Here is a 10731-nt window from a genome sequence, read left to right on the forward strand (position 1 = left end):
GAGGGAGTGCTGAACTTCCACCAATTCATATTTGTAGGGTGTATTTGCAGTAGCTTTGGAAGTCCCAAGAAAAAGTAATTGTTTTGTAGTTTATGGTGTTGTATGACCAAATAGCATATTTCAAAGTCCAATGCAGAAATTTTATTCTATACAAATATGTGACTCACCTTATTGCCTTTTACATCACAATAAAAGGAGATTGCATATTATGATGCCTCCGAGGATTAGGACGATCTTTGTAAATGTGAAGGGTCATAAATTAGAGCTAGCCAGTTTATTATTTTATTTTGTAAAGCAACAAACGAATAAAACGTGGTCCTAAAGTGTGAGCAGAGAAACCATTGATACTTAAATAAAGGTGAATTCCATGTCATTACTACTTCTGGTAAGTTTTACTTAAGGGTTACAGCAAAAAAAAGAAGGGGGGGGGGGGGGGGGTGTCCTTAAAGGAGTATCCATCACAATTTAACGGCATTACATCCTGGAAGGTTTGATGGAACCCGATCAAATGGTCAGCCTTCCAGTAACCCATTGATTGATCGTGCGCATCATCGTCATCATCTAGCTAGCATTAGCAAGTTGTGGATTGCAGTTGCGACCTTCCAAGCACCGCGTGCGTACTCTGTCTGATCTGATAACAAGGAATATATAGCTTTGATAGCTTCGTCTCCTTTTGCATGCTTCCACGTACTCAGCCATTTAGAATGACAAATACTATTGTATCTGCATAATTGCTGTGATTAGGGAAAACTTAGCGTAAAATAATGCCGGCATGCCTATCCAATATTAGCTTGCTGACACTTAGCAATCGAGAAACTTGTTTGACTTGCTTACAACCAAGAGAAACATTTGGTAGGCGATGAGGATGTTCAGTCCAGAACTCAACTCCCGGACATATACATATGTCATCCAGCTTTCCCATCGAGGATAAACATGAAACATGCCTTTCTTGCTTATATAGGTTTACACACACGCGGGTATATATATTGTGCACAGTGCTTAAGTCCACGGACCGGGGTACAGATCAGCACGGGCATAAGTTTTGTCCCTTGAATTACAAAAATATTTGGCCGTGCCCCCTGATAGAAATGACGGACGACCTAAAATCATACTGTATGTCTCCCCTATATTATTATTATTATTATTATTATTATTATTATTATTATTATTATTATTATTATTATATATTATATTATATATAATATATAATAATAATAATAATAATAATAATAATAAAGCATCTATTGCTTCTGGTGGTACGTCACCTAATTTGCCTCTAAAGTTGCTAAATATTACCCACCAATGCCACCTATAAGTGAGGAAAAACGATTCTTTTTTTTTCGTGGCCCTGGACCCTGGTTTATGTACCAGCGGTGTCCCTTTGGTAACAGACGGACTTAATTAGTGCATTGGCTGGTGCGTCTGTCTTGTATCCACGAGACGCAGGTTCGAACCCCGGTTCTCTCAAACGGTCTTCAAAATATTTAACTTTCAAACACTAACTCAAAATATAACATGTTACATATGAAATGGTCTTCAAAATATTTAACTTTCAAACACTAACTCCAAATATTTATCTTTCAAACACTAACTCAAAAAATAACATGTTATATATGAAAAAAAACATGAGAAAAAAACACAAACTCAAAATATAACATGTTACTCCTATATATGAAAAAAGACCTGAGAAAATGTGTATCTCTACCAAATATTAAAAGGAGGATTGTTTCTCCACTTTTTTTCGTCATCAAAGTGTTTCGTATGTGTTATTTTATTTTATTTTCGTACATCATTCTGTTTTGTCATTTGCGTTGTAGATAAATGAAACTGGGTTCAAAGAGAAATTATGTTGGAAGGAGGAATCGAACCTCGCCCGCTTAGAAAGACAGCATTCAAGCTAACTAGGTGACCTAACTATAGTTCTTTGAAAATTGTAAGGAAGGAATCCTCTCATCTTAAAGATATTTTCACAACAACAAAAGAAACCTTTGAAGCACGCACGCGCGATAAATACACGCTAGCCTCCCCTTCGTACGTAAGACGCTGGCCTCGACCGTCGATCTACACTTTTTTTTGTGAGTAGCACTATCCTTCTGTTATGGGCCTTCTCTTATGGGCTATGATCGAGCTAATCTTTTGGAATTTGTGGGAATCAGGGCATTTTATCACCTCGGTAAAAAGAGAGAGGGTGTTTAGAAGAATATACAAATGATTCTAAAAAAAGAATATACAAATTATAGTCTCACCTTGCTATCTCATACCAATTTCCACCAATTTATATATGTTGATAGGTTACTTGGAATATCAACAAGTGGCTTCCGGAATAAACAAACATATGATGAAAACAGAACAGACGCCTTCCAATGAATTAGCAAGCACGGGAGAGACCACTCAAAATAAAAGCAAGCACCGGAGAGACATAAAATATTAGTTCATGTAGTTAGTAGTCCTGCATATTTCATCATCAGGGAAGAATCAGGACTGAAACGTTCAATTGCACCGGCGAATTGCTCTCGCGCATCTAAGTGTGATGCTTCGCCGCTCACAGGTTGATGAGCCCGCAGATGCGACGAGCAGGCATTGAACCCACAACCATCAACTACACGCAGGATCACATGACAACTTTCTCGAAACAGATAGAAGGTGTGACTATCATCTTCTTCTCCGCGTAGGAGAATTGTTCGAGCACATGGCAATGGGATGTCTGACATGAATTTTGCATAAACAAACCTCCTTTTCCATAAAAGGTCTCTTGTCGAGCCTAAGTGGCAATCCATCTTTAGTATCCATAGATAATAGAAAACACAGATGTTGTGAGCTAGCATATTTTGCTAGGGGCATGTGATTTTTTCTCTTCCGTTGCAACGCTCGGACCTTTTTGCTAGTAGATAGCAATATGCATACTACTTCTTTATCCTAGAAAATATGACTACCTTGTATCGTTTAAGCGTGTACTTTGATTTATGCTTTATCTACAGAGCGGGCGAAAGTCTGTTTCGAGAGAGTATGGCATATAGGTGCACAAGCACACTATCACACACTCACAACACGTCATAAAAGACCGAAGCCCCGCAATTTCAATATTGACGAAATCACTGATAGAAGATAGCCATTGTTTGGCAAGATTCAACATATTTGCAAAATAAACCTCATATTTCATCAAAATCAACCTACACTTCATTTGGTTTGGGATTTTGGTTATTGTGCAAAAAAAATATCTATACTTTTTTATGAATATCAGATCGCATCTGAGTTTTATCAAGTTTTGGACAATCGGATCATGGTTCTCTATAATTTATCAAAATAGAAGTCTATCCTTTGAAAAAGAAATCCCAATGCCATCTGGAAGATGAAGATACCTCTAAAGAATAAAGTCTTTGCATGGTATCTTCGTCACGAAGTCATTCTTACTAAAGATAACCTTATTAAGAGAAATTGGCATGGAAGTCCGCAATGTGTCTTTTGTCACCATGATGGAACAATAAAACATTTATTCTTCCAATGCAAATTGGCTCGTTCTATATGGTCAGTCATCCAGATAGCTTCTGGCTTGTATCCTCCTTATAGTGTTGCTAATGTATTTGGCAACTGGTTACATGGGACTGATTACAGGTTTAGAACTATTTTTAGGGTGGGAGCGCTTGCCGTTATTTGGTCGCTTTGGCTATGTAGAAATGATAAGGTTTTGAACAATAAAAGTACTTCTCTGATGCAGGTTATCTACGGATGTACCATCTTCGTTTATGGTCCTCTCTACAACGTGTGGAGAATCGAGACCTGTTTACGAAGGTGTGTACACGATTGGAGGATACGGCGATGGATACTTTTACCCAACATGGGTGGCAGCATGATCTTAGGATTGGCCCACCTCCGCTTTAGGCATTATATAGACTCTACATGTTTCTTTGTATTTCGCCTCCTTAATTTTCGTTTGCGTGAGAAAACTTGTTTGGCTGTGTGCATCATAGTTATGCAGAGGCCGGGTGTAATGCTTAAATCTTTTAAGTAATAAAGCGTCCCTTTTCGGAAAAAAATCTATACCAATATAGTAAACACAAGTTATTTGAGATAAGTTTGATCTAAGTTGTCCAAACAAGTACGTACACACACCCAACCTATACAAGCCCCTTCGAGAGACTGAGCTGGCACATGATCTTGAGATTAATGAAATCGCTACAGACGTCTTCGTAGTCGACAGGGACGTCTGCTCCCACTAAATCACCATAGACGCCTTCATAGTTGACGGGAACGTCTCATCCCACTAAACGCACATCGCCGGAAAGGTGAAAATGCAAGCACGAGCGTCAAGTCTAGAACTTGAACCGTGGTGGACTAGGGATACCACTGTCTCCTAACCATCCAACCACATGTTGGTGCGCCATGTCTTTTGCTCTTGATATGTGCATGTTTTATTTGCAAAAAAAACACAATGTTTAATTTTAAAAGAAATCCCACTGTTATTTATATGCCTTTGTAATATGCTTGATTTAATATACACAATAGTTTTTCTTAAAATTATTACAATTTTTTCCCATGGCAACAAGACAGTAAGAAACACATGGAGTAAAGCATTTTTTTAGTAACTGTAAATAAAAAACAGATGTTTGTTCCTTTTCTAACTCCGAAGCTAACGACCTCATGTTTTCATTCCCGTTTTCATTTGTTTCTAAACTATGGTTGAAACACGTGCACGGTTACTACTTACAACTTTGCGTAAGCGTAGCGGTAATATCTCCTCGCAGCAAGATAAGCAACAAGCTGAATAAGGTAGTATGTTATGTTTGTTTGGAATGCTCCATCTGACTTGCGTGCCGAGCTGACCGGGTTTCCAAGAAAAGAAAAACAAACTAAACGAACTTGCAGTTCGCGGTTTCGCCTAACGCGTTGGTCACATTTTTGTACGACCTCTCGCCGCACAGAGTCACGACATACGTGTCGTCGCCATCTGAATTAGTCAGCACTACCACATGTCTCCAGCTCCGACGAGCTGGCCTCTAAATCGCGCGTCTAGCTAGCCGATGAATCCATGTCAGCGCCACATTCATTCCTCGTTTTTAATTGCCTGGATTTCGGCTAGTAAAACGCGGCTCTATCCGCCGCGTCACACTAGCCCGGTATAAATACCCCGCCCCGTTCCCCCATTCCGGCTCACCCACCAAACATCCCAGCTCGAGCTCTCGTCTCTGTCACGTACCACAAAGCCGGGAAAACTCGTGCCACCAAGAAAAATGGCGTTCCGCAGAACCATCGCACGGAGCATATGGGCAGCCAAGAACGCGGCCACCTGCGCCGCCGCCGTGCCCAAGCCCAAGCCCCCGCCTCCCATTCTCCCGGCGCGCCGGACGCTGCCGGTGGTGGAGGACTGCCCGACGCTCGCATTCCTGCGCCCGCGCCCGGCCACCGCCCGCTACTCCACCGTCTCCGTCCCGCTCCCGCACCACTGCTTCCCCGCCTTCCCCGTCGGCGACCAGCTGTTCAACCGCCTCGTCGACGGGCTCACGCCGCCGCCTGCCGCCGTGCCGTGGAGGCCCGGGGAGACGGGCGTGACGCTGCACGAGGCGAGGAAGGTGGCGAGGGCGGCGGAGATGGAGGCGGCGCGCGCCACGCTGAGGGCCAACCCCGAGAGCGTCGTGTCCAGGTCAGAGTACGCCGCGCTCTGCATCGACATTGCGGGCGGCGAGGAGGGCGGGCGCAAGCTCGCCGTGGCGCTCGACGAGTCCGGCGTCGTCATCGTCCTCGCCGACGCCGTCTTCCTCCGCCCCGACCAGGTTGCGAAGGCGATCGGGAGCATGCTGCCGTCGCCGGCGCGAGCAGCAGCCGCGGGCGACGACGTCGAGGCGCGCAAGCTGGAGCTGCGGGCGCTGGAGCGGCAGAAGGCGGCCATCGACGCCAAGGCGGCGGCGCAGGTGCGGCGGGAGCTGTGGTGCGGGCTGGGCCTGCTGGCGGCACAGACGCTGGGGTTCATGCGGCTCACCTTCTGGGAGCTGTCGTGGGACGTGATGGAGCCCGTGTGCTTCTACGTCACGTCCATCTACTTCATGTCCGGCTACACCTTCTTCATGAGGACGGCCACGGAGCCGTCCTTCGAGGGCTTCTACCGGAGCCGCTTCGCGACGAGGCAGCGCCGCCTCATGCGCGCCCGCCAGTTCGACGTCGCCCGGTACAACGCTCTGAAGCAAGCGGAGCTGCGCGGCGTGTCCGGTTCTGTGGCACAAAGCGATCATGGCGAGTGCGATGCCGACGTGTTTAGGCACGCCACGCACGTACATCAGTAGCGCCGTTCTTCTAAAGAACTCTGGTACAGACTAACTAGTTTGAGACGTAGTACAAAAAACTAGTTTGAGACGTGTAGATTGTAGAGTCCAGTGCTTATCTGGACTCACCGATTCATGATCCATGGCACAAAAAATTCACCGATGTTTGAGTTTGTTTATAACTTGTATAGTGATGGTAAAATTCACCATTTTATCGTGAAAACTGAATCGAACATTTTTATGTTCAAAAAGGTGAACGTGCACTGTTTTGATTATTTTTTTGTTGAGAAAATTTCTGTTTTGATTCTCAAAGGAAAAACATCTCCGTTTTGGGGTGTCAGCCTGTCACAACTCGTGTACACAGTTAGACCTGGCCATCCTCCGGGCCGGGCCTGACCAAGCCCGAGGTAGAAAACTCAGGCCCGAGCCCGGCCCGGCCCGGCTGTCGGGCCTAGTTTTCAGGCCCAAGCCCGGCCCATCACAGCAAAAACACGTCGGGCCTCGGGCCTTGGGCCGGGCCTCTTCAGTAAATGGCATAAACAGTGGGCTCAGGCCCGGCCCGACCTAGTCTTCGGGCTCAAAACCTAGGCCTAGGCCCGGCCCGGGAGCAGCGTCGGGCCGGGCTTTTTCGGGCCGGGCTGTCCGGGCCGGGCGGCCCATGGCCAGGACTATACACAGTACACGCTATTGGAATGGACTGAGATGGCCCGTCCCGCTGGTTTTGTTCATAGGCCAACTTCTCTTCCCAGGATTTGTACAAAGAGAAAAAAAATCTCTGGAAGCAGTGCACTAGCGCGAGAGCTATTTCTCGCCTTAAGCGAGTTGAAAGAGGATCACTTGCTGAAGGGTCGACACTAATCAGGCCGCATATGCACAGTAAAAGGAAATAGAGCATGCCAGGTAATCAAATTGTGGTCTCCAGCTTTCGAGCAACGGCGTCTGAGTGGTTTTCGCTGTTCTTTATTTATTTTTTGTTGGACCTCAATAAGTCCCGAACGTTCGACTTTTAAGCATGCTAATCCGAACTCTTTTCATGAGAATTTTAGTTAAGGCGATGTTGACAAACACGGCAATTTTTTAACAAAAAATCGAACTGGAACAAAGTTGCCATGTGTTAACAACTAAAGTTGACACCTCGCAGCAACTAAAATTGGCATCAAAAAACGTTCGGGATGACATGCTTAAATTCCGAACGTTCGGGATTTATCTATACCTTTTTTGTTTGGTTTTCTTTTTTCTTCTTCATTTTTGTTTTTTCTTATGTTTATTTTTGTTTTTACTCTGCATTTTCATATATGTCAGAATTTTCTTTTAATAAGTGATCAACATTTTTTATAAACGTTCAGTATTTTCCAAATGCTTATTCAATATTTTTAAAATACTTGTTCAACATTTTAATACTTACTCAATATTTTTCAAATAAATGTTCTACATTTTTCAAATATATTTTTAATATTTTACAATACTTACTCAACATTTTCAAATACTTATTTGATATTTGTAATATTTATTCCATATTTTGAAATACTTGTTCTACAATTTTTCAAATACCTGTTCAACAATTTTTAATACTTGTTTAATTATTCAGTATTTTCGAATACTCATCCACATTTTTCAAATGTATTGTTGAAATGTGTTTTTTTATACATATGTAGAATATTGTAAAGTATAAAGAAAAGTACAAAAATAAAGCAAGACGAGAACATAAACAAAAAAAACAGGCCGTAGCCTCCCGCTCTGCTGGGCCGGCCCATCTGGGGTCTTCCCGACGCGAGGCTTCCCCTGTGCTCGCTTAAAACGAGAAATAGGGTGCTTTGCACTAGACCATGAGGACAAAAAATCATCAAACCATACCCAGAAAAAAAATCATGTGACAAATAAATTCATCTATTTTGTGCAAAGTCCCAATGAATAAAAGCATATTTCTTTTTTTTTTGAAATGAATGAATCAAAAGCATACATATTGACACGACCAAACCAATAAACATCTGGTAATTCGGATGAACGATAGTACTAACCAAAATCGAGACACCATAACGATGAATGAACGACACTACTAGCCAAAATCGAAGGGCCGGACTACTGCTGCGCCGGGCAAAAGGTGATGAGGTACTGCGCTCCGGCGCCGCAGGTGAAGGTGCTGGTGGGATCGTCGTAGGCGTAGCTGTACGCGGCGGGGCATGCCGCCTTGAACAGCCTCGAGTACTTGGTCGGCCCGCAGCTGTTCGGCCCGCCGTGCGCGCCCGTGCAGCAGTACTCGGCCGTCCCGAACGCCTCGCACGCGCTCCGGCACGCCACCGTCTTCCCCTCCTGGTCCCCTTCCTTGCCGGCCACCTGCAGCTCCGCGGGGCACAGCGCGTTCACGTCGCCCACGCACCCGGCGTAGCCGCATGTCGAGGAGTTCACCCTGGCGCCCGTGGCCGCCACGCCGATGCCGACGTTGTACCCGTCCACCAGGCTCACGTCGTAGAAGTCCTTGCCGTCCGCGCCCCCGAGGGTGAACTCGGCGAGCGTGACGGGGGGCGCCCCGCCCAGGGTGCAGCGCACGGCGCCGCCGCAGTCGCCCGTGGCGCAGGCGAGGGACGCGCCGGAGGCGGCGGCGACGCAGCCGGTGCGCGCCCAGAGCCGGCCGGACCAGCCCGTCGGGCCGGGGAACGACACGTTGGCGCCCGGCGCGAGCTCGAAGCCGCCGCCCCCGACGGCGACGGCGCTGTTGCCGGACAATGTGGCCGGCCAGATCGTGAAGGTGCAGTTGTTGCGCAGTGTGAAGACCGTCGTGCCGGCCGCCTCGGCGCCGGGCTGTGCGCGTGACCAAACGACCCCTGCACGGAGACGTTACCATGCAGATACACGGTCAGTGCGAATGCAGCAACAACCTGAACTTCGTCTAACCAAGAACTCGCAGACGTACCGAGGAGGAGCAGAAAGGACGCGATCCGTGCGGCTTCCATGGCAATGGCGTGCCTCGATCGAGCTAGAAAGAGCTCGTTGGACAGACAGCGGACGATCGATCGCTTGGACAGAGCTGCAGCTGGAAGAGGGACGCAAGATTAGTGAAGTGATTCGGCAGATACTACGCCTTTTTTGAATGGTGCTTTATACAGACGTGTACGGTGTGAGGGGGCCATTAGGTGGGAACTCGGGAGGAGATATCGGAGTTCGTTGAGAATTTGGAGGGACGCACGACTAACGCCCGGTGTCGTGTCCACCTCGTGCCATCGCCCATGTACGCGCGAGTTTAGGTGCCGTGGCGGTACTGGTAGTGGCGCTTAGTCCAGGCGAGAAATCCGTGACAATTTGTGTACGATAAAAAGGCGTAACAGATTTCAATGCTTTTCTTTTTGCGAAGGCAACAGATTGCAATTTAGAGCAGATTAGTTGCAGGCCTGCAGCACATCTCGGCCCAGCATATCCGCCATAGACAAAAAGCGCACAGGTCATCTGGCATGTGTGCTGTAAATTTTTGTGCGCCACGTGTGAAAGTATAATGCTGTAAAATTTTCCACATGTGTTATGTACATGTACATGTGTATTAAAAAACGCAATAAAAAATGCGCTGTGTAAAATGTTATTTTAATACCAAGTTCTGTATATGAGCTCAGCCTCCATTGGCATTTTTCGATTCGCGCCGTTGGAGAACGGCCTGAGCTTTTTTTGTTTTTTATGAAGGTAATGGCCTGAGCTGAGAAGCAGTGCCCCGCCCACTTCTTTCTTCGCACCGGTTTTTTGGTTTTCATTGCCAGAGAGTTTGCCACAATCTCCTTAATGCTTAATGCCGATCTGGAAGGTAATTCCACAGGCTCGTCATGGGTTTTCATCCGACGATCCCACCACAGGTACAACGCAGCTACCATGACCGTGTCAATTCCACCAGAGATCGGTAGAGCACGAACAAGCAATAAAGTAGTGTTGTTTCTCTAAATAAAGTCTTCACGTAATGCCGGACTTGGGCACCAAACGCATTACCCCCCCCCCCCCCCCCACCCCACCCAAGAGCCATGGGTCATCCTAGTACATGATTCGTATTCTTTTTTCTACGATTTTGAGGACATTCTAGAACCTTCTTCAATTGGTATTTTTTTACATTTTCCAGATCTTTCTCTTTGGTTTTATTTTGATTTTAATTTTCTGCTTGATTTTTTCGTTTTCTCTTTATTCATTTTTTATTTTTTTAATTTTAAAATCATGTAAGTCATCAAAGTTGTGAGTATTTATGAAAATAGCAACATCATTAAAATTGAGAACATTTTTCAATTCATGAATATTTTTCTAAATTTTTGGGAATTTTTTTAAAATTCTGAAATTTTTTTAGATTGGTGAAAAAAGTTAAATTCCCATTTATTTTTTTAAAATTTACAAAAAATTTAAATTCATGTAGGTTTTAAAAATTCTCAAACATTTTTCGAAATTCATGAGCATGCCACACTAGGCCGGCCCACTTAGATAATTTATAAAATATTTTAATAGAAAACCAGGC

At 45.3% G+C, this 10731-nt stretch overlaps 2 protein-coding genes across 2 annotated transcripts; one reads left to right on the plus strand and one right to left on the minus strand.

The window, feature by feature from the left end:
* Positions 1–5164: 5164 nt before the first annotated feature.
* On the plus strand, positions 5165–6417 carry LOC123095039 (calcium uniporter protein 2, mitochondrial). Its single transcript, XM_044516872.1, has one exon. It carries the CDS (start codon positions 5229–5231, stop codon positions 6273–6275), a length of 1047 nt encoding a protein of 348 aa, XP_044372807.1. The 5' UTR covers positions 5165–5228; the 3' UTR covers positions 6276–6417.
* A 1745-nt stretch (positions 6418–8162) lies between these two features.
* On the minus strand, positions 8163–9360 carry LOC123095040 (pathogenesis-related thaumatin-like protein 3.5). Its single transcript, XM_044516873.1, has 2 exons — positions 9166–9360; positions 8163–9076 (listed from the first exon to the last, which is right to left on the minus strand). Exons 1-2 carry the CDS (start codon positions 9203–9205, stop codon positions 8334–8336), a joined length of 783 nt encoding a protein of 260 aa, XP_044372808.1. The 5' UTR covers positions 9206–9360; the 3' UTR covers positions 8163–8333.
* Between the last annotated feature and the right edge of the window lie 1371 nt (positions 9361–10731).

Source organism: Triticum aestivum, chromosome 4B, assembly GCF_018294505.1.
Source record: "Triticum aestivum cultivar Chinese Spring chromosome 4B, IWGSC CS RefSeq v2.1, whole genome shotgun sequence".
NCBI classification, from domain to species: Eukaryota; Viridiplantae; Streptophyta; class Magnoliopsida; order Poales; family Poaceae; genus Triticum; species Triticum aestivum.